Below are 24435 nucleotides of genomic sequence, written 5' to 3' on the forward strand. Positions count from 1 at the left end.
GCACTTCTCTTAATGTTCATAGCCATATGTATATATTTTTAATTACTATTTTTTAATTACAACTTCCATGATTGTAAACAATATTCCGTGGTAATGCCCTCCCCCCCATTTTCCCCTTTGAAACTCCATTCTCCATCATATCCCCTCCCCATCTCAATCAGTCTCTCTTTTATTTTGATGTTATGCTATTTTCCTCCTATTATGATGGTCTTGTGTAGGAAGTGTCAGGCACTGTGAGGTCATGGCTATCCAGGCCATTTTGTGTCTGGAGGAGCATGTTGTAAGGAGTTCTACCCTTCCTTTGGCTCTTACATTCTTTCCACCACCTCTTCCACAATGGACCCTGAGCCTTGGAAGGTGTGATAGAAATATTGCAGTGCTGAGCACTCCTGTCACTTCTTTCTATCACCATGATGCCTTCTGGGTCATCCCAAGGTCACTGCCATCTGAAAAGAGAAGGTTCTCTACCAAAAGTGAGAGTAACATTAATACATAGGTATGAACATTAAGAGAAATGCTTACTGGGCAGTTTGATGAGCATAGTATATACATTTGGTCAGACAGCAGCAGACATACCCCCAGGGCTCATGACTACCTCTGTTGTAGGTTTTCAGTATCAAGGATGTATTCCCTCCCATGGAGCAAGCCTCCAGTCCAATGAGAGGGCAGTTGGTTTTCACCACAACAGACGTGCCACTATTGCACCCACTGGATCATTTGGCCTGGCTGGCCAAATATAAGGCTTGCAGTGTCCACTGTTGAGTATCTTCACTGGTGATTTCTCTCCCTCCCATTGAACTGCATGGAGAATGGCTTCTTCCAGCTTTCTGTCAGCTGGTCTACGTGGAGGAGGTTATCAGCTCAGTTCCAGCAGGATTTCTCAGTGCCCTTGCAGCCCAAGTATGTGGAGTCTTCAGCAATAAGGTCTTGCCATTTATTCCTGGTAGGAAACCAAGGGCCTTGGCAATGGCCTATAATGTTTTGGGGGCATCAGGGACCTCCCTGGCCAACAACTCACTGGAAGGTATCCCATCCCCGGCACTGAAAATTTTCTAGTAACAATCTATAGCTCCTGAGTGTTCCATTGTCCAAAAAAGTAGGTTTCCATATGATTTATTTATATCCTCTTAGATTTTGATTAGCTCTCCTTCCACCTTTCCTTTATTCAATCTCTTCCTGTGACCTCACTTGGGCCTTTTCACTCCCATTAATGTATTCTTCTTCTTACATATATATAATGCCATCCTATTAAGTACCCCCCTCCCTGCCTTTTCATACCCATATATTAATGCTACTCTCACTTTTGGTTAGAGAAGCTTCTCTTTTCAGATGGTGGTGACCTTGCGATGACTGAGAAGGCACCGTGGTACTGAGAAGTGATAGAGGAGTACTCAGCACTGAAACATCTCTATCATATTTTCCAAGGCTCAGAGTCCATTGCAGAAGAGATGGTAGAAAGAATGTAAGAGCCAAAGGAAGGGTAGGACTCCTTACAACGTGCTCCTCCAGACACAAATTGGCCTGAATAGCCATGACCTTGCAGTGTCCAACACTACCTACACAAGATCATCATAACGGGAGGAAATGATGATGATATCAAAATAAAAAAGGGATTGATTGAGAGGGGAAAGGGATATGATGGAGAGTGGAGTTTCACAGGGGAAAGTGGGCAGTGGGAGGGAATTACCATGGGTTATTGTCTACAATTATGGGAGTTGTCAATAAAAATAAATTAAACAAAAAGAATGGGCTGAAGCAAAGGGAGGGAGACCAGTCAGAAGTTAATAGTGGCTTCACCAAGATGAGACCAAGACAGAAAGTGGTGACTACTATGAGAAATATTTTGAAGTTAGAATAAACTCAGTGCCACAATGCTCAAATTATTTATTCACATGCTGGGGAGATAGCTCAGCAATTAAAGGCACTTGCTTGCAAAGCCTGCAGGCCCAAGAAAAGTCAGATGCATAATATGGTACATGCATCTGGAATTCATTCGCAACAGCAAAATGCTCGGGCACACTGGTGTAGTCAGGCTCACATTGCCAGCAGAAAACACCCAACCAAGAGCAGCCTGTGGTAGAAAAGGGTTTCCTGTGGCTTACAAACTTGAAGGGAAGCTCCATGATGCCAGGGAAAAATGACGGCATGAGCAGTGGGTGACCATCACCTCCTGGCCAACAGCAACAGGAGAGTGTGCCAAACACTAGAAACAGGAAGCTGGCTATAATACACATAAGCCCACTCCAAGTAATTTGGGCTTTAATTCCCAAATTTCCATCAGCTGGGGACCTAGCATTCACAACACCTAAGTTTATGGCGGATACCTGAATCAAATCACCACTTTCCATCCTTGACCCCATTAACTGAAACACATAATGTAAAATACAATGCAATCCATCTTTAAAAGTCCTCATAGTTGGGCTGGAGAGATGGCTTAGAGGTTAAGGTGTGTGCCTGCAAAACCTAAGGACCCAGGTTTGCTTCTCCAAGTCCCATGTAAGCCAGATGCACATGGTGGCACATATGTCTGGAGTTCATTTGCAGTGGCTAGAGGCCCTGGCATGGCAATTCTCCCCCCACCCCCATCTCTAATAAATAAACCTTTTTTTGGTTGTTTGTTTTGTTTTTGGAGGTCAGGTCTCACTCTAGCCCAAGATGACCTGGAATTCACTCTTTAGTCTCAGGGTGGCCTTGAACTCACAGCCATCCCCCTACCTCTGCCTCTTGAGTGCTGGGATTAAAAGCATGCACTACCATGCCCAGCCCAAATAAATCCTCATAGTTTTTATTAATACCAATGGTGATCAAACATCCTCATAGTTCAAGGTCTTTTAACTGAGCCATAATACAAAAAAAAAAAGAAGAAGAAGAAGAAGAAAATACACCATAATGGCAGAGAATAAACATTCACACTGTAAAAGATGGCACTGAGCAGAGGAAAGAAATATTAAATCAATACAAGATTTAAAGAGGGCAAACACCAAACTCTGTAGCTCCAAGTCCAACAACCCTAGTCAATGACAAGTCTCCAAGTCTGATAATTCCAACCAGCAGCAAAGTCTCTGGAGTTCCATTTCCATCCCTCCAGATAAGCTACTCACAATCCCAGAAAACTTTATCCAGTGCCAGAAGCTCTCCTTGGCAACCATCCCATAGTCCCGGCATCTCCACTGGGTCTCCAACTACAACCCATGGTTTATCTTCATGGCTCCCTTAAGCCTCCATGCAGGTAATAAGACTGTTTCACACTGCCCATGGCCATTTCCAAAACACAAGATTGTGTTGCAAATGTAATGACCCTCTTTCCTGCATATGTTATACTCCATAGTACTAGGTGGGGTGCCAATTTGTTAATCCACAGGGGAATAAAGCAGACTTTGAAGAACAGGACACTCCTTCCGCATTTAGGCCCCTTCAAAAGACTCTGCATTCTTTCTGTTGTCCCAGTGCTGATCAGCTTGCCCAATCTTAATGGTAGTAATCTCTCATACAATTGCAGCCAAACAGGCAGCAGTTTTGGCCCAAAGATTTCATTTATTCTGTGCCATATCCCTCTGCTCACACCAGTACCTTTCTATACAACGCAACCCTGCACAAATTCTCAGGACAGGGGCATAACAGCAAGCCTCTCATACAAACTATTTCTAGCCCAGTCCAGGCAATACTCTTTCTTACCCTCTTTAACCAAACCTTACAGTCCATAGTTCTTACACATTCAGGTCTTCAGCTCTAACCAGAATAACCCATCAAGCTATACTTACAGCAGTGCAAGTTGTCTCTTAGACCAAGGTTTCAAATCCTTCCACATTCCTCTTGAAAATCAGCTCCAAAAGGACAAAAGCCACACAGTCAGGATTCTAGCAACAATGATCCCACTTCTTGGTACCAACTTTACTGTTGAGGTTAGGTTTGCATTGCTGGTAGAAAACACCCGACCAAGAGCAGCTTGTGGGGAAAAAAGGTTTCTTGTGGTTTACAGACTCAAGGCAAAGCTCCATAATGGAAGAGGAAAACAATGGCATGGGCAGAGGGTGGACATCACCTCCTGGCTAACATCAGATGGACAACAGCAACAGGAGAGTATACCAAACACTAGCAAAAGGAAGCTGGCTGTAAGCTCACCCCCAACAATAAACTGCCTCTAGGATGCTTAATTCCCAAATTGCCATCAGCTGGGGAGACTAGCATTCACAACATCTAAGTTTATGGGGGATGCATAAATCAAACCACCACACACATCCATACTTTCTCTCCCTTGTGCAAATAAATGAAAGTGTTTTAAAATGTATCTATTTCCATTTACACCAATGTCTGGCCCATACCTCTCAAGAGTTCCAAAACCACAGAACCCTCCAGACATTTTCAACTTGAACATCCTAAGAACACCTCAAAGCCAACATATTCCCTGAATGATCTCATCTTCTTGCCCTCCACATTAACTTTCTCAGTTCTCAAGTATGGCTAACACCATCTACTCACTGTTGGAACTTCCTCCTCTGCCAGACCTCCAAGCTCTTTGCCACCTGAGCTATAGCCTCAACCCCCTCAACTTCTTCAAGGAGTATCTTTCCTGGGTGAGTTCTAACTTTTGGGGGAAATTCAGATGGAACCAAGAGAAAGAAGTGAAGACCTTATCAATTTTTTTTTTTTTTTTGAGGTGGGGTTTTGCTTTAGTCCAGGCTGACCTAGAATTCACTATGCAGTCTCAGGGTGGCCTTGAACTCATGGTAATCCTCCTACCTCTGCCTCCCGAGTGCTGGATTAAAGGTGTGCACCACCATGCCTGGCTCCACTTGTCGATTCTATGTCATGTGTGGCAACTGGTCAGGAGTGCTTTAAGTCCCTTTGCTCCTGCTTCTAACTTTCCCACTTTTCCTTTCTTATCCCTGTTAGCACCTCAGTACTCAGTAACAGATCCTCATCATCCCTTGAACCTCTGACTCAAGCCTGTGCTCTGCAACCTTTATACTGCACCCACACTATATGTAAAAGACGGTTTACAATCCTGACAGGAGCTGAGTATGGTGATGAACACCTTTAATGCCAGCACTTGTGATAAAGAGGCAGGTTAAGACCAGTCTGGGATAACTAGTGAGTTTGAAGCCAGTCTGTACATAGTGAGACTCTGTTTCAAAATCAAACCCTTTAAAGGAGCCTGGAAGAGGTTCAGGAATAAAATGCACTTACTTGCAAAGCTAGTGGGCCCTAGGTTCAATTGCCCATTCATCCCCCAGCCACACATGTCAAGATAGATAAGCACTTTCTTGCATCAGCAAGAGACCTGTAGCATGTACACACACACAAGTGCAAAAAACCCCAACTGACTTCATGCTAAGATCCAAGCCCATGAGCATGGTCTAGGAGACATAACAGGACCTGGCCCCTGCTGATAGCTCTCTGCACTCAGCTTTCCTGTACTAACGATAGCCCACATTCCTCACAACCTTACTCATGCCATGTTCTCTCCTGTGAACATGACTCTATGTTCATTTCCCATTTTTTGAACTCCTCCTGGCACCTGGACAGCTGCTCCTCAGTCTTCAAGAGTCTGCTCAGATGCACCCCCTGTGTGGAACCTTTCCAGATCCTGACACCTCTATACCAGGCTGACCAATCCTTTGTGGCTGGCCTGGTATTCTGGATACCACTCCATCACTGAAGTTATAATTATGTTTCTCCAGGCAGAAGATGGGGCATCCACAACATAATAAATCAAGCCTCACACCCTACCTAAACTAACAAAGCACATAGTAATTTCAGGTCCCTCAGAATCCTACATATGTGAAAAATCCTTAAAAAAAAAAAAAAAAAGCCAGGCATGATGGTGGATACCTTTAAGCACACAGTAATTTCAGGTCCCTCAGAATCCTACATATGTGAAAAATCCTTAAAAAAACAAAAAAAAAAGCCAGGCATGATGGTGCATACCTTTAACCCTAGCATTTGGGAAGCAGAGTTAGGAGGATCACTGTGAGTTTGAGGCCCCCTAAGATTACATAGTGAGTTGTAGGCCAGCCTGGGCTAGAGAGACCCTACATAGAAAAACTAAAACACCTTCAGAATGGATTGGGAGTTCCATCTCCTCTCTCTCTCTCTCTCTCTCTCTCTCTCTCTCTCTCTCTCTCTCTCCCTCTCCCTCTCTCCCTCTCCCTCCCCCCCCCTCTCTCTCTCTCTCTCTCTCTCTCTCTCTCGCTAAGTCAGGTGTTCAAGAAGCCCAAGCTTCTTGAAGTCCAAGGCCTTGAAGTCAACATGTAGCTGAGGATGACTTTGGATTTCTGATCCTCTTGCCTCCACCTGTACAGGGTTAGTCAATTCTTTCAGTCACTCATGGTGACTGATCAGGAGTAATGTCTCAGCACAGCCCACACATCCAATATGTGACATTCATTACACTTAGCCAACTTTTCTGAATGCACAGGATCAGAACAAAGAACATGAACTTGTGCATTTTGTAGTCATGCTCTTCTCTCAGTCCCACCTCCACCTAACTTGTTCATGACTTTCATTTTGTTCAGCCTCTGCCCACACACCAGTGAGTAAGTTCCTTCCTTTGCAACTCCAGGTTTGTGTCTTAATCCTTTCACCTACCAAACCTAACAGTTCAGCTCATCCATCAAATTTGGGACTTCTCTAACTTATACCTAATTCCTATCACAGTGGTCGGTTACCCCACTGGCTAAGTTGTTATATTTCAGAAACGTGTCTGTGCTGACTAGGCCCCAGCTTAAAATGTATGGCCTAGACAGCCAAGATTTAGATTGCAAGTTGTATAGTAAGCCCTACTTATAGGCTGCAAAGAGATTTAAGTAATACGAGAAAAGCCAGACATAGTGGTTTGTATTTGGGAAGCTGAGACAGGAGGATTGCTGCAAGTTCAAGGCCAGCCTGGACTTGAGCCCCTGTCTCAAAAAGACAGACAAACAATAAATAATATGAAAAGATGAAGGTAGCTGACCACTATAAAAACTAAACTGTTGTAGATGGAAGAAATAAGATAAGCTCTGAGGGCTGGGGAGTGCCAGCTCCACCTCTGAGGTCATAAGATTAGCTCATCTTAGGGCAGTCAGGGTTCTGAGAATCCAACTCATGCCATTTACACAAACAAAACCTGGCATGTCAGCAAATTAGATGTAATGGGAAATGCAAAGTTCCAATTACTAGAAATATCCCTTATGATGCCCAGGGCATCCTGAATCCCCCCTCCCACACTGCCCAATTCCAACTTCAGCAGAATGACAATACATGGTCCTGAGAGCTGTGATGCCAAGCTCAGAGAGCCTGGGTAATTCACTATGGAGCAGCGTGCCAGAACTAATTCCACTAGAACCACCTTTGCCAGGCCCACCCACAGTTAAGGAATTATCACTCAAAAAACAATGTGAATTTAGATTTTTAAGTTAAAACCAGAGACAACAAAACTTTTCCAGTGCTATACTGTTTTTTTTTTTTTTTTTTTTTTTTATTTGTTTGGGTTGTTATTTTTGTTTTTGGGTGTTTTTTTTTTTAAGATACTTTAAAAGTGTTCTCATAGGCTTCTTTTTAAAAGAAAATTTATTTATTTGAGAGACAGAGAATGAAAGAGACAGAGAGAAAATGGGCATGCCAGGGCCTCTAGTCACTACAAACAAACTCCACAGGCATGTGCTACCTTAAACATCTGGCTTACCCAAGTACTGGGGAATTGAACCTGGGTCCTTAGGCTTTGCAGGCAAGCACCTTAAATGCTAAGCCATATGCTTCTTTCAGCTCCCATATGCTTCTTAAAAGTGACTGACTTTGGTTCTCCACTGCCATAGAGGTCACCTAGTAACAAGAATGTCTATAGCAAGCCTCATTTCTTTAGGCAACATTAGTCTCTTATGATACCATTATCTCAGACTTGGCAAAATTCAATTAGAATCCAATATAACCAGTTCAATATACTGTTACAGGGCCAATGGTAAAATGGACCAGTGGTAAAATGCTTGTCAATAAATTATCATTTCATCTGGCTACCTGACCTATAAAGCAGCATAAAACCTTTAGGGTTTTGGCCATCAGCATACTTTATTTTATGTGCCATGGTTTTGAAAGGTTGGAAGCACTTAGGATCAGAGTGATTTTTTTTTTTTTTTTGAAGTAGGGTCTCACTGTAGCTCAGGCTGACCTGGAATTCACTCTGTAGTCTCAGGGTGGCCTTGAGCTCAAGGTAATCCTCCTACCTCTGCTTCCCAACTGCTGAGATTAAAGGCATGCACCACCATGCCCAGCCATGTTTATTTTTATTAGCTCCAGGATTATCAATCCACAGGTTGAGATTCCCAAACCATAGCCATTTCTTCCCACAGCTCTTCTACAAACTGCAATGCCTGCTAAGGTTAGTTATGCTACAACCTACTAGTGACAGTATCTGATTGAATACCCCAAAGAATATATTAAGTTTAATATACTAGTATCTCATGGGAACTTCTTAAGATATTCTACCACCTCTAGGCATTTTCTTTTTTGGGAAAAAAATATTTATTTATTCACAAGGACAGAGGGAGAGGGAGAGAAAAAGACAGAGAGAGAGGGAGAGAGAATGGACTGTCAGACCCTCTTGCCAATGCAAACAGCCTGGATGCATAGCGCCACTTTGTTTATCTGGCTTTATTTACTTGGGTACTGGGGGGATTGAACTTGGACCTTCAGGTTTTGCAAGCAAGTGATTTTAACTGCTGAGCCATTGTCCCAGCACCTAGACATTGTCTTTACTTCAATAACATGGAAAATATGGGGGGGGGGATCCAGTTTTGAAATCCTTCACCAAAATCAATAAATAGCACTAAATATAAAACTATTACTTTAAAAAAGTTCTCCCAAAGAAAATTTAGTATTTTTGTCAGGAAATGCCATTTAATGCTGAACTCTTGTGGAGTAGCTTCTGTGTGGCAGGTACTGTCACTAAATGAAGGAGGCTGAGTTCTGCCCATAGGAACTTATTCTACTTCAACCTTTAGACTAACTACCTAGGATCATATAGGCTCTAACCCTAAAAGCATTCTGGGATAACTTACTAAATCAGTCATTAAGCTTAAAAGAAACAAACAATACATTTTTACAACTTGGTTTATTTTATTTTATTTGTATATGGGAAACGATCAAGATTTTTTTATTGACAGCTTCCATAATTATAGACAATAAGCCATAATAATTCCCTCCCCTCTCCCACTTTCTCCTTCACAAATTCAGTCTCCATCATATCCCTTCCCCCTCTCAATTAGCCTCTCTTTTATTTTTATGTCATGATCTTTTTTTCCTACTAGGATTTTTTTTTAAGGGGGTGGTTTCTCACAGCTCAGAGTATGACGCATGGAAGAGCCTCACTTATCTGGCATGCCCTCCTCACCCACTTGCCTACTGGGTGATTCATCCTTCCACTGTCACTTTCTCTTGGAAGCCTCTTTGAACTCTCTCCAGCTCCACTTCATCCCTAGGCAGACTTCATTACTCCCTGCTCTGTTTACCAGGGCCTTCATTACATGGTAATTATTTGTTCACTCATCACATTCATCAGCAAGACTGGGAGCTCACTTTTTGAAGACAGACTATATCTTGTACTTTTTGCATTCTGGGTTCCTAGTTAAGTACTAAGAACACAGCTGGATGAATAGGCTCAGGTGAGTCAAGAAACAGAGAATCCAAGATACAGTGTTGAAGTTCAAGGTCCTTTTTTCCCAGGATCCTTTGCTCAATTTTATACTTGATACAAGTAAAAAACATATTAGTGTATACCCAATTTTGAATACTGGAGGTAACATTTGGTTACTGCTTTATGTATATAAAACTCTCTAGACTGAAAAGAGTAAAGCTGGGGTTGGGGAGATGACTCAGTGGTTAAAGGTCATGAGTGCAAGGGGAGTAATGCCTGCTGGTGTCTGGCTAAATGCATATATTATGCTCACCAAACTACCCAGTAAGTGCTCCTCTTAACATTCATACTCATATATTCATGCTACTCTCACTTTGGGGTTAGAGAAGCTTCTCTTTTCAGCCAGACAAGCAAAGTGGCACATGCATCTGGAGTTTCATTTGCAGCAGCAAGAGGTGCTGGTACATCCACTCTCTCTCCCCCCTCTCATCACAGATAATAAAAATTTTGTGTATATATATATATTTATGTATATATATATATATATATACATACACACACACACACACATACATACATACATACATACATACATATATATATAATACATATAAACAAACATAGATAAATAGATATAGACAGACAAGTAGAAGATATAGTTATAGACTAGGCACAGCTTAGGGGAGGAAGGGATTTATTTAAAGCTTACAGATCCAAAGTAAAGTAAAGTTCCTCCAGTGGTAGAAGAAGCTGGTTCCCATGCATAAATCCAAGCAGACAGTAAAACCACTACCAGCCAGCGATACCAAAAGGCAGCAAACACTAACCAGCAACAAGCAAGAACCTGGAGCTCAGACCTCTCTGCATACTTCTGGGCTGGAATTAGATCTGTCCTGAGGGGAGAAGGATATGGTAGAGAGTGGAGTTGGAGGGGGAAGGTAGAGGAGAGGAGGGAATTATTATGGTTTATTGTGTATAATTATGAAAGATGTCAATAAAAAAGTTTTTAAAAGGGTGCAATAATGGCATGTCTGTTATGGGGGAAACCAACACTCACTAACTGGACTGGAGGCCTGCTCCATGGGAAGGGATACATGCTTGGTACTGCAAACCTATGACAGGGAGGTCATGAGTGCAAGGGGAGTAATGCCTGCTGGTGTCTGGCTAAATGCATATATTATGCTCACCAAACTACCCAGTAAGCGCTCCTCTTAACATTCATACTCATATATTAGTGCCACTCTCACTTTGGGGTTAGAGAAGCTTCTCTTTTCAGATGGTGGTGACATCTGGGATGACCCAAAGGCACCATGGTGCTGAGAAGTGACAGAGGAGTGATCAGCACTGAAACATCACACCCTCCAAGGCTCAGGGTCTATTACAGTAGAGGTGGTGGAAAGAATGTAAGAGCCAAAGGAAGGGTGGGACAGCTTAAAATGGATTCTTTCAGATAAAAAATGGCTGGATATCCATGACCTTGCACTGCCTGGCATTACCTACACAGGACCCTCATAATAGGAAGAAAAGATGATGACATCAAAATAAAAGAGAAACTAATTTAGATGGGGAGGAGATATGATGGAGAGTGGATGTGTGAAGGGGAAAGTGGGAGAGGAGAGAGAATTATCATGGTTTATGGTCTATAACTGTGAAAATTGTCAATAAAAAGAAGTTTAAAAAAAGTTTTGGGCTGGAGAGATGGCTTAGCGGTTAAGCGCTTGCCTGTGAAGCCTAAGGACCCCGGTTCGAGGCTCGGTTCCCCAGGACCCACGTTAGCCAGATGCACAAGGGGGCACACACGTCTGGAGTTCGTTTGCAGAGGCTGGAAGCCCTGGCGCGCCCATTCCCTCCCACCCCCCCGTCACTCTCAATAAATAAAAATGGACAAAAAAAAATTTTTTTTTTAAGTTTTAACAAAAAGAGTAAAACTGGGGCTGGAGGAATGGCTTAGCGGTTAAAGCATTTGCCTGCAAAGCCAAAAGACCCAGGTTCAATTCCCCAAGACGCATGTTAGCCAGATGCACAGTGGCACACCCATACTCTCTCCTCTCTGTCTCATTATTAAATACATATATACATACATATTTAAATAAAGCCCTGGCATGCCCATTCTTAATCTTTCTCTCTTCCCTCCCTCCTTCTCCGTCAAATAAATAAAAATAAATTTTAAAAAAAGAGTAAAACTGTTTCCTCATTTTACAGTGGGTCTTTGCAAAAACCTACCTCAACAAATAAGAATGGGTCTGGAGAGATGGCTTAGTAGTGCTAGCAAAGCAAAAGGACCCGGGTTCAATTCCCCAGTACTCATATAAAGCCAGATGCATAAGGTGGTATATGTGTCTGGAATTTGTTTAAGGTGGCTAGAGGACCTGGCATGCCCATTCTTTCTCTCTTTAATAAATAAATAAAATTGAAAAAAAATAAGAATGGACTCAGATGACTCACTGACAATTATATCTCATACAGCAACTATTACCTCAATTTACATTTGTATTCACAACATAACTGGCTTGGGAAGATGTATCATTTTAGTGGTGAACAGCACTGAAATTCAACTAGGTATTCTATCTTAGATTTTCAGGAGTTCTAGGTACCAGGCTTTGGACTCTCAATTACACACTTTATAATCACATAAAATGCCAACACCTGCTACCACACAGATCACTTATGTGCTGGTTTCTGTAACTTTGGGATCAGATTAGCTGGAGTCAGAATAGCAAGACTATCAGAAGGTGCCTTTAAAGACACGTAGCTTAGTTTAGGAATAGGATTCATCTCCCTTGTTCAGGTTTTTTGTTTGTTTTTGTTGTTTTGTTTTGGTTTTGGTTTTTCAAGGTAGGGTATCACTCTGGTCCAGGCTGACCTGGAATTCACTGTGTATTCTCAGGGAGGCCTCGAACTCACGGCGATCTTCCTACCTCTGCCTCCTGAGTACTGGGATCAAAGGTGTGCGCTGCCATGACCAGCACTTTACAATTCTCTTGCTAGGGATACAGAGTCCATGCACAGCGTCTTGGGTTCAGTCCGTAGCATCAAAAAACAAAAACAAGGGCTGGAGAGATGGCTTAGCAGTTAAGCACTTGCCTGTGAAGCCTAAGGACCCCGGTTCGAGGCTCAGTTCCCCAGGACCCACGTTAGCCAGATGCATAAGGGGGCGCACGTGTCTGGAGTTCGTTTGCAGAGGCTGGAAGCCCTGGCGCGCCCATTCTCTCTCTGTCCCTCTATCTGTCTTTCTCTCTGTGTCTGTCGCTCTCAAATAAATAAATAAAAAAAATTTAAAAAAAAAAAACAAGCTGGGCATGGCAGCGCACACCTTTGATCTCAGTACTCAGGAGGCAGAGGTAGGAAGATCGCCGTGAGTTCGAGGCCTCCCTGAGAATACACAGTGAATTCCAGGTCAGCTCGGGCTACAGTGAGACCCTCAAAAAACAAAACAAAAGAAAAAAAAAAGAGAGAAAGAAAAGAAAGTTGTAACTTGACTTAGAATACAATTTAGGGCTGGAGAAATGGCTCAGTGGTCAAAGGTGTTTGCTTGCAAAGCCTACAAACCCAGGTTTGAGTCCTCAGTACCTATGTAAGCCAGATGCACAAAACAGCACATACATCTGGAGTTTGTTCACAGTGGCACACCCATACTCTCTCCCCTCTGTCTCATTATCAAATACATACATACAAACATATTTAAATAAAAACAGTTTAGGGGCTATAGAGATGGCTTAGAGGTTAAGGCACTTGCCTGCAAAGCCTAAGGACCCAGGTTCAATTCCCCAGTGTCCACATAAGCCAGAAGCACAAGGTGGCACATGTACCTGGAGTTCATTTGCAGTGGCTAGAGGCCCTGGCATGCTCATACTGTCTCTCCCTCTCTCTGCACCCATTCTCTGTATCTGCCTCTTTCTCAAATAAATAAATTACATTAAACTTCAAAAAAAAAAAAAAAAAAACAGTTTAGGAGCCAGGCATGGTAGTACATGCCTTTAATCCCAGCACTTAGGAGGAAGAGGTAAGAGGCTCACCCATGAGTTTGAAGCCATACATAGGGAACTCCAGGTCAACTTGGACTAGAGTGAGATCCTACCTTGAAAAACAAAACAAACAACCAACAACAAAAACCACAGTTGAGGGTGGGGTGTGGTGGCACAATTCACAACCCCCTCTATTTAGGAGTCTGAGGTAGGACAAACACTTGAGCCCAGAAGTTCAAGACTAGTCTGAAGGGCTGAAGGGATGGCTTAGCAGTTAAGGCATTTGCCTGCAAAGCTAAAGGACCTAGGTTCGATTCCCCAGGACCCACGTTAGCCAGATGCACAAGGGGGTGCACGCGTCTGGAGTCTGTCTCTCTCTCCCCGCCCCCTTTCTCTGTCAAATGAATAAATAAATAAAAATAAAAATTTTAGCCGGGCGTGGTGGCGCACGCCTTTAATCCCAGCACTCAGGAGGCAGAGGTAGGAGGATCGCCATGAGTTCGTAGGCCACCCTGAGTCTCCATAGTGAATTCCAGGTAAGCCTGGGCTAGAGTGAGACCCTACCTCGAAAAACCAAAAAAAAAAAAAAAAAAAAAAAAAAAGACTAGTCTGAGCAATATAAAATCTGACTCAAAAACAACAAAAATTCATGTATTTTCTCTATGGACCAATGATTAACAATGACTAACTTCCACAAGGATCTAGAATACAATTCAAAGCTGTGATAATCACTTCATAGATATGATGATCAGGCAGCACAGATGAACAGGACACTGGTGGCTCCAACCCAGGGAAGATGCTGAATGTACAAACAACCTCAACAGACTCAATGCAACCACAGCAGTGGGTACAAAGTTATGACAGCCCACAGAGGAGGAATGACTAATTCTGTCTGGGAAGTGTCATTTATATGTGTGGGGTGATGGAAAGTAATGTGTGATAAAAGCAGAGTCAGCTGAAGTCCCCCAGTCCACTCATCACCCTTTTCTTGTCAACTGTATTCATCTCCATGACTTCAACCAACTTCCATGTCTGAAATCTCAGCCCTACTTCCAACCTCTCTGGACTTCAGGTACAGACTCTGGCCAACCTCATGATCTCCATCTCTCTGTATCTCCAGATTCCTCAAACAAAATATATCACTTGTACCTCCCCGAGACCTCCTCTGCTTCTTGAGTCAAAATCCAAGTGGCCACCAAGTCCTGCCAATCACAATTACAAAGTGTCTTTCAAATCATCACTTCTTTCTCCTTCCACTCAGGCCTGCATCTTTCCTTCATCCAGTTAAAACCACAAAACTAGTCTATTTACTCCAAACCAGTCCAATTTATTTATTATTCATCCAACCAACTGGAGACAAGGCACTATGGGCACTGCAATAAACAAGACATTAAAAAAAAAAAACACTATTCATTTACATAGCCCATTTCTTTTTTTAAAATTTTTTGTTTTTTATTTATTTATTTGAGAGAGACAGACAGAGAGAGAAAGGGGCAGATAGACAGATAGAGAATGGGCATGCCAGGGCCTCCAGCCACTGCAAGGGACCTCCAGATGCGTGCGCCCCTTGTGCATCTGGCTAACGTGGGTCCTGGGGAATCGAGCCTCAAACTGGGGTCCTTAGGCTTGACAGGCAAGCACTTAACCACTAAGCCATCTCTCCAGCCATTTCTTTTTTTGAAATTAATCTGGTCATGGCACATACTGACTTCAAGTCTCCAAAAGCTTCCCAATGCCAATAGGACAAACTGCTACTATGGGCGTCAGGCTCTTCAACATCTTCAACCCCACCAATTTCCTGTCCTGCTACCATTTCACAAGCTCGTTTAACTCCAGGCACAGATACTTCCTTTCTATGAAAACACAGCGTATTTCCTCAGTCTTCCTCATCTTGGTAAATGTTATCTCCTATGCCAGACGCTTTTCTCCTTTTCTTCTTCCTGGGAATGCTTACACTACAGTCTCAGTTTCTTTGTCCAGTCATGGATGTCATCATGGTATGGAAATTAGTTTTAGAAATCTGCCTTTTAGCTGGGAATGGTGGCTCATGCCTGTAATCCCAGCACTTGAGGCTGAGGTAGAAGGATCACCATGATTTGGAGGCCAGCCTAGGGGTATAGAGTGAGTTCCAGGTCAGCCTGGGCGATAATGAGACCCTGCCTCAAAAACCAAAAGAAAGAAATCTATTTTTCCCATTTGGTTACAAGCTCCTAAGAGTATCATATTCACTACGTGCTCAGTAGCCTATGCTGTGACAAACCATTTAATTTAAAAACTCAAACCCACTTCCAGCTTTAGCTACCACTCACTCCATGACTCCTCTTTCTAGGAAGTGTTCCAAACAGTTGTCTTAACCCACTCTGCAATTCTCCTTGAGTCTATGCCAACAGGCTTTCACTCCTACCACTACTCAAGTGGTTCTTTGCAAGTTCATATATAACCTTCACTCACTTTAACATATTACACAATTTACCATTCCCTCGCTCTGAGCACCCTCATTACTTGATTTGCAGGATGTCACTCTCTTGTTTTCTCCTGTCTCAGCGGCCTTTACTTCTCACTCTCCCCTGCTTGCTCCTTTCCCTCTCCCCTTATCTCTTGATGTTTACAGGCCACAGGACTCAATCCTTCACTACAGTCTCTTGGCTTTAAATATCATCTATTTATAGCTCCAGTCCAGGGATTCTCTCCATTCTAGATTCCCATAACCTAACAGCTTATTCAACATTTCTACTTGATTATCTAAAACTTATACAAAAACCTAACCAAATTTGGAAACCCACTCATCCAACCTGTTCTTTCCAAGTTCCTCCATTTAAAAAAATCTGAGATATGGGGAGAGGATATGGAGAATGGAGATTCAAAGGGGAAAGTGGGAGGAGAGAGGTTATTACCATGGAACAGAACAGAGGACCCAGATGTAAATCCGGGTAGCTATAGCCACCTGATACTCGACAAAAATGCCAAAAATACTCATTGGAGAAAAGACAGCCTCTTCAGCACATGGTGCTGGGAAAACTGGATATGTACCTGTAGAAGGATGAAAATAGATTTTTCTCTCTCTCCATGCACAAGAATTAAGTCCAAATGGATCAAATACCTTAACATCAGACTTGAAACTCTGAAACTACTAGAGGAAAAAGTAAGGGAAACCCTTCAACATATTGGTCTTGCCAAAGACTTTCTGAATATAACCCCAATTGCTCAGGTAATAAAACCACAGATTAACCACTGGGACCTCATGAAATTACAATGATTTTGTACAGTAAAGGACACTATGACTAAAGCAAAGAGGCAACCTACAGAATGGGAAAAAATATTTGCCAGCTATAGAGGATTATTATCAAGGATATACAAAGAACTCAAAAAATTAAATAATAAGAAATCAAACAACCCAATTAAAAAACGGGCTATGGGGGTTGGAGAGATGGCTTAGAGGTTAAGTGCTTGCCTGTGAAGCCTGAGGACCCCAGATCAAGGCTTGATTCCCCAGGACCCACATTAGCCAGATTCACAAGGGGGCACACGTGTCTGGATTTCGTTTGCAATGGCTGGAGGCCCTGGCACACCCATTCTCTTTCTCTCTCTCTGCCTCTCTCTGTCCATCACCCTCAAATAAATAATTAAAAATAAACAAATTTTTTTTTAATGGGCTATGGAACTAAATAGAGTTCTCAAAAGAAGAAATACAGGGCTGGAGAGATGGCGTAGCGGTTAAGCGCTTGCCTGTGATGCCTAAGGACCCTGGTTCGAGGCTCGGTTCCCCAGGACCCACGTTAGCCAGATGCACAAGGGGGCACACGCGTCTGGAGTTCGTTTGCAGAGGCTGGAAGCCCTGGCGCGCCCATTCTCTCTCTTTCCCTCTATCTGCCTTTCTCTCTGTGTCTGTCGCTCTCAAATAAATAAATAAATAAATAAATAAATATTTTAAAAAAAAAGAAGAAATACAGATGGCATATAAGCATCTAAAAAAAATGTTCTCCATCCCTAGTCATCGGGAAATGCAGATTAAAACTACATTGAGATTCCATCTCACTCCTTGACTACCATCATGAAAACAAATGACCATAAATGCTGGTGGGGATGTGGAAAAAGAGGAACCCTTCTACATTGTTGGTGGGGATGCAATCTAGTCCAGCCATTGTGGAAATCAGTGTGGAGGTTCCTAAGACAACTAAAAATGGATCTACCATATGACTCAGCTATAGCACTCCTAGGCATATATCCAAAGGACTCATCTCATTACTTTAGATACTTGCTCTACCATGTTTATTGGTGCTCAATTCACAATAGCTAGGAAACAGAACCAGCCTAATGTCCCTCAACTGATGAGTGGATGATGAAGATATGGCACATTTATACAATGGAGTTCTATTCAGTGATAAAGAACAATGAAGTTATGAAATATGTAAGAAATGGATGGACCTGGACAAGATTATACTAAGTGGGGTAACCCAGGCCCAGAAAGCCAAACATCGCATGTTCTCTCTCATATGTGGATCCTAGCTATAGCTGATTCGACTTCTGTGTGAGTAGGAAGAAAACTCAGTAGTAAAGGCCAGTAAGCTAGAAAAGAGATATAAAGGGAAGAGAAAGGAAGGGAGGGGGTACTTAATAGGATGGTATTGTATATATGTAAGTAGAAGAATAGATTGATGGGGGTGAAAAGGCCCAAGTGTGGTCAGGGGAAGAGACTGTGTAAAGGAAAGGTGGAGGGAGGGCTAATCAAAATCTAAGAGGATATAAATAAGTCATATGGAAACCTACTTTTTTGGACAATGGAACACTCAGGAGCCATAGATTGTTACTAGAAAATTTTCAGTGCCAGGAATGGGATACCCTCCACTGAGTTGTTGGCCAGGGAGGTCCTTGATTCCCCATAAACGTTACAGGCCATTGCTGAGGCCCTTGGTTTCCCACCAGTAGATGGCAAGACCCCATTGCTGAAGACTTCACATACTTGGGTGCAAGGCCACTGAGAAATCCTGCTGGAACTGAGCTGATAACCTCCTCCATGTAGACCAGCTGACAGAAAGCTGGAAGAAGCCATTCTGCATGCAGTTCAATGGGAGAGAGAGAATCACCAGTGAAGATACTCAACAGTGGACACCACAAGCCTTATATTTTGCCAGCCAGGCCAAATGAGCCAATGGGTACAGTAGTGTCATTCATGTCTATCATGGTGGAAACCAACTGCCCTCTGACTGGACTAGAGGCCCACTCCATGGGAGGGAATACATCCCTGATACTGAAATTCTAAAACAGGGGTAATCACGAGCCCTAAGATGTAACATCTGTTGCTATCTGGCTAAACATATATACTATGCTCATCAAACTGCCTAGTAAGCACTTCTCTTAATGTTCATACCCATATATTAATGCTACTCTCACTTTTGGTAGAGAACCTTCTTTTTCAGATGGCAGTGACCTTGGGATGACTCAGAAGGCATCATGGTGCTGGGAAGAAGTGACAAGAGTGCTCAGCACTGCCAAGGCTCAGGGTTGACTGCAGAAGAGGTGGCAGAAAGAGTATAAGAGCCAAAGGAAGGGTAGGACTCCTTACAACATGCTCCTCCCGACACAAAATGGCCTGGATATCCATGACCTCACAGTGCCTGACACTACCTACACAAGACCATCATAAGAGGAGGAAAAGATCATGACATTAAAATAAGAGACTGACTGAGAGGGGGAGGGGATATGATGGAGAATGGAGTTTCAAAGGGGAAAGTGAGGGGGAAGGAGGCCATTACCATGGGATACTGTTTACAATCATAGAAGTTGTTAATAAAAATAATCAATAATAAAAAAATATTTTTATTTATTTGAGACAGAGAGAGAGAGAGAGAGAGAGAAAGAAAGTGATACAGTAACAGAGAGAGAGAATGGGTATGCCAGGGCCTCCAGCAACTTCAAACAAACTCCAGACACATGTGCATCTGGCTTACGTGGGTCCTGGTGAGTCGAACGTGGGTCCTTTGGCTTTGGAGTCAAGTGCCTTAACCACTAAGCCATCTCTCTAGCCCTCACCTGTTATTTTCAACATGTCCAGTGGGTAATGCTTTTGTTGCTCCCAGTCTCCATCATATTAAAAACTCACCATAGACTCTAAGTTCCACTAAATTTGGTCATCCCTTACCTCTCTGACCTTATTTTCCTCCATTCCCTTCCAGGATCACTCTACTTCAGCCACAATGGTCTTTTCTATTCCCTGAACACACCATGCTGCCTCTGTACTCACTGTGCCTGTAAGATTCTTCTCCTAGCTACCCACCTGGTTCACTCACTCACCTTCAAGTTTTTGATTACTTCATCAATGACCCACTTCTTAATTACCCTATCTAAAATGACAAAATTCCCCTCATGTTTCATCTTTGACATTTCTCCCGCATACTCATCACCATCTAACCAACTATTTACTTTGCTTGATTAATACAGTCATTGTGTATGCCTCCCTATTAGAATTCCATGACAGTAGACTTTCATTTCTTCTGTTCACATCTATATCCTCAGGGGCAAGAACAGTGTTGGCATATGGCTCAAAGGGCGATTTGCTGAATGAATGAGAGATTCTGTTTGCTGCTTATAATGTCTTCAGGATTCAACACATGCAACTCACAGTCTTAGTGCCTTTGCATAAGGTATCAAGTGAGAATTTACTGAGTTGGAGTGTTTTGCTCTTATTTTTAATTTTTATTATTGTTTATTACAATACTGTTTTCTTTTTTTTTTTGGTAACAGAATGTTTAATACATTCTAAGTTTAAAGAGATATGCTTCTAAAAAAATCTTAAACCGGGCGTGGTGGAGCACACCTTTAATCCCAGCACTTGGGAGGCATAGGTAGGAGGACTGCCATGAGTTCAAGGCCACCCTGAGACTACATAGTGAATTCCAGGTCAGCCTGAGCTAGAGTGAGACCCTACCTCGAAAAACAAAAACAAAAAAAATCTTAAGACATTATCGTGCAACTAGCACAGAGACAAATCAACAACAGTGAATATGGCATTCAAATCTTGAAGATGAGGGACTCAGTGATTCCCAAATACTGACACACACCAAAAATCATCTTATATTCTATGTGAAATGGGTGTTTATTTTTGTTTTTGCCAAATCTAGTAACCCCATAAAAACAAAGAAAGTGAACACTGTTGCTTCCATTTCGATCTACTACAAGCTAGTAGAATTCTTCCCCTTTTACAGCTTGGGTGACTTTTATGCCCCTGTAGATGGGTACTGAGGGCCAATGCCCTAAAAACTAGAGGCAAGAGCCACAGTTGTTGGGAGTGGTGGCTCCCGCCTTTAAATCCCAGCACTTGGGAGGCTGAGGTGGGAGGAATCACAGTGAGTTCGAGGCCAGCCTGGGACTACAGAATGTGTTCCAGGTAATCTTGGGATAGAGTGAGTCCCTACTTCAAAACATTAAAAAAAAAAAAAAAAAAAAAAGAGCCCCCAGTGAACTGTTGGAGGGGAGAGTGGGTCCCAGCCAGTCAGTACCCTGGTTGGCGGAGACCAAGGCTTAGCGCCCACTCTCTAGCCCTTACCAATGTTGCCTTCGATGCACAGTCTTCGGGGACCGCGCCCCTCGTGAAGGCCCCTGGACGGGGGCGCGCACTCCCACGGGTGCTGAGCCATGGAAAAGAAGGGCGCCCGAAGCCGACTTAGAAGCAACAGACCCGCGAACATCCCACTCAAGCTTAGCTCAGCGACCACTTCCGCCCAGCGCACTTCCGCCCTTGATACTCTGCTCACGACACCTCTGACGTCAAACGACGCTATGCAGGAAGTGGCTGAGTTAAGGTAGCTGAGGGCCGGGGCGTGGGCGTGTCCGCGGGACTGCTCTGTTCTCGCGATATTCGCAGAGCCGCAGGGAAAACGGGAAATCTCGCTGAGTTTGGCTACGGGTCCTGCTAGACTTGGGGTTGCGGCGGTGGCAGTGATAACTGCAGCCACTTTTTTTTTTAATTGGACGAAAGAGAAGTAATAGTAGAGGCCCGTCTCCTTGGTATTGTCACTATGTTTTCCCAGGTAGTGTCTCCCTCTAGCCCAGGCTGACCTGGAATTCAGTATGGAGTCTCACGGTGGCCTCGAACTCACGGTGATCCTCCTACCCCTCCCCCCCCCCCCCCCCCGTGCTGGGATTAAAGGCGCGTGCCACCACTCCTGGCCATTGTCACTTTTTTTTTTAGTGGTGCTGGGGTTTAAGCTAATGGTAACCTTTGCCTTTTTATAGGCAAATCAAAATAAATGGTAAATTTCAAAGAAGTTCTTCGCTCCCCAGGTGTTTACCTTTGTATTATAGGAAGAAATTGGGCAGTTTTAAGTAGGAAAATGGCACAATCTGATGACTTACACAAATTAATTTTTCCCATTTCCTTTAACTTCCAGCAAAATGTTGAAACATTATTTTATCATTAACATCAGTTTATTAGTCTTATCACTAACTTTTGCCTCTTGAACATATGTTTGCTGGTTCAGTCGATTTGTATCTGGAATTCACTTGCAGGAGGCTCTGGTATGCCAATAGTGTGTCTCTCTCTCTCTCTCTCTCTCTCTCTCTCTCTCTCTCTCTTTCTCTTTCTCTCCCCTTGCAACTAAGAAACACAGAGGCCTTGGAAGAGAGGGAGAACCTGAGGGTGTCACTGGAGGGGCTGCTTCACTTGTGTCCCTGCCAGGGCCTAGGCTACCAGGATCCTCTGTCCAATATCACCTCCTGCCTTGTTGTGGAACCTCCTACCCCCTGCAAAAGAAAACCTTTATAACAAAATGTAAATGTATTGAGGGAAGCTGGGCATGGTGGCTCATACCTGATGTGGTGGTTTGAATAGATGGCCCCTAATATATTTTATTTGTTTGTACTTTGCATCTGCAGCCACCTGGCTGGAGGCAGTGTCACTGGGTGGATCTTAAGGTGTGGTGGTGGATTTCAGATTTCAATCTAAAGATATGCAAAGTGTGCCTAGCTGGAGCTCCTAAACTGTGCTGTGTGGCTTTTGGCTTGTGCTTCTCTCTCTGTGTTTCGTCCTGTGAAAGCAGGCCAGCTTCTTCTGCCATGTATGGAACTTCCTCTGGATCTGCAAGCTTCAATAAATATCCCTTCCTCCATAAATGTGCCTGGTCTTGAAGTTCATCTCAGTGAACCTGAAGCTGTCTGCTACACCTATAATCTCAGTACTTGCAAGGCTGAGGTAGGAGGACTACCGCAAGTTTCAGGCCAGTCCAGGGTACATAGTTCCAGGCCATCTTAGGCCTGAGACCTTATCTCAAAGAAAAAAAAAAAAGTACTTGCTGGTGTGGTGGTACACACCTTTAAGCCCAGTACTTGAGGGGCAGTGGTAGGAGGATCAGCTGAGTCGGAGGCCGCCCTGAGACTACATAGTGAATTCCAGGTCAGCCTGAGCTAGAGTGAGACCATGCTTTAGGTGAAAAAAAAATACTGAAGAAAAGAACATCTAAGTATACCATTCAACAAAACATTCTAAACCAGGCATGGTGGCACATGCTTTAATTCCAGCACTTGGGAGGCAGAGGTAGGAGGATTGCCATGAATTCAAGAACTCCCTGAGACTACATAGTGAATTCCAGGTCAGCCTGGGCTAGAGTGAGACCTTACCTCAAAAAAAAAGACATTCTTTTAAATATTTATTTATTTATTTGCACACAGAGAGACAGAAGAGAAAGAATGGGTGCACCAGGGCCGGTAGCCCCTGCAAATGAACTCCAGATGCATGTACCCCTTTGTGCATCAAGCTTTATGTAGGTTCTAGAGAATTCAGGCAAGTGCCTTAAGTGCTGAGCCATCTCTCCAGCCCTCAACAAAACATTCTATGAACAATTCCTATGTTGATTTTCCTGAATTCCCTTCAAGTCCGTGGATTCTATTTTGTACCTGCCAGTTAGCATCTGTCAAGGGTCATCACTATTAGCCTGACTTTTTCACAATTTAATCATCTCTTTATTTAAATGGAATCATTTGCTAGATGTGGTGGCATATGGCTTTAATCCCAGTACTTGGGAGGCTGAGGAAAGAGGATCGCTGTGAGTTCCAGGGCAGCCTGGGCTAGAAGAGATGCTGCTTCAAAATGAAAAAAATGGGCTGGAGACATGGCTCAGCAGTCAATGTGCTTGCCTTCAGAGCCTAAGGACCTGAGTTCGATTCCCAGTACCCACCTAAAGCCAAGACAAACAAAGTGGCACATATTATTTGGAGTTTCTTTGCAGTGGCCTGAGGCCCTGGTATGTCCATTCTGTCTGTCTCTCTGCTTGCAAATAAATAAATAAGTAAATAAATTTAAAACAAACAAATCGGATCATTTAATAAGCATTTGTGGTAGTTTGAATCAGATATCCTCTAAATTCATGTGCTTTGAATGCTGGGTCTTCAGCTGGGGACAGTTGCAGAGGTAGAGCCTTGCTTGAGGAGGTGTGTTGTTAGGGGTGGGTTTTGTGATGTTAGAGACAACGCCCCCTTAACAGCTTAGCTCACTCTCCTGATGCTGTTTTCCACCTGCTGTAGCAAGCAGTCTAGCCCTGCTCGTGCCATGCTTTCCCCTGCCTTCATGAAGCTTCCACCAAGACTATAAGCCAGAATAAACCCTTTCCTCATGAAGGGTTAATGACTTTCCCTGAAAACTAGGGGGAACCAAAGAGTTAAAAACTACCACTAAGGGCTGGAGAGATGGCTTAGCGGTTAAGCGCTTGCCTGTGAAGCCTAAGGACCCGGGTTCGAGGCTCAATTCCCCAGGACCCACGTTAGCCAGATGCACAAGGGGGCGCACGCATCTGGAGTTCGTTTGCAGTGGCTGGAAGCCCTGGCGCGTCCATTCTCTTTCTCTCTGCCTGTTTCTCTCTCTGTCTGTCG

The 24435-nt window shown here is 43.4% G+C and overlaps 1 protein-coding gene across 2 annotated transcripts in view; it reads right to left on the minus strand.

Annotated features, from left to right (window-relative positions):
- Dguok (deoxyguanosine kinase) overlaps nucleotides 1-21324 on the minus strand; it is a 61670-nt gene extending 40346 nt beyond the window's left edge. Inside the window, exon 1 of one of the 2 annotated variants that reach the window (XM_045152756.1) lies at nucleotides 21119-21324. In XM_045152756.1, coding sequence (XP_045008691.1) covers nucleotides 21119-21260 — 142 coding nt within the window. In that variant the 5' untranslated portion in view covers nucleotides 21261-21324. The remainder of the gene's footprint in view (nucleotides 1-21118) is intronic. The other variant, XM_045152757.1, reaches the window with a different exon arrangement.
- Between the last annotated feature and the right edge of the window lie 3111 nt (nucleotides 21325-24435).

The sequence above is a fragment of the Jaculus jaculus genome, chromosome 6, assembly GCF_020740685.1.
Source record: "Jaculus jaculus isolate mJacJac1 chromosome 6, mJacJac1.mat.Y.cur, whole genome shotgun sequence".
NCBI lineage: Eukaryota > Metazoa > Chordata > Mammalia > Rodentia > Dipodidae > Jaculus > Jaculus jaculus.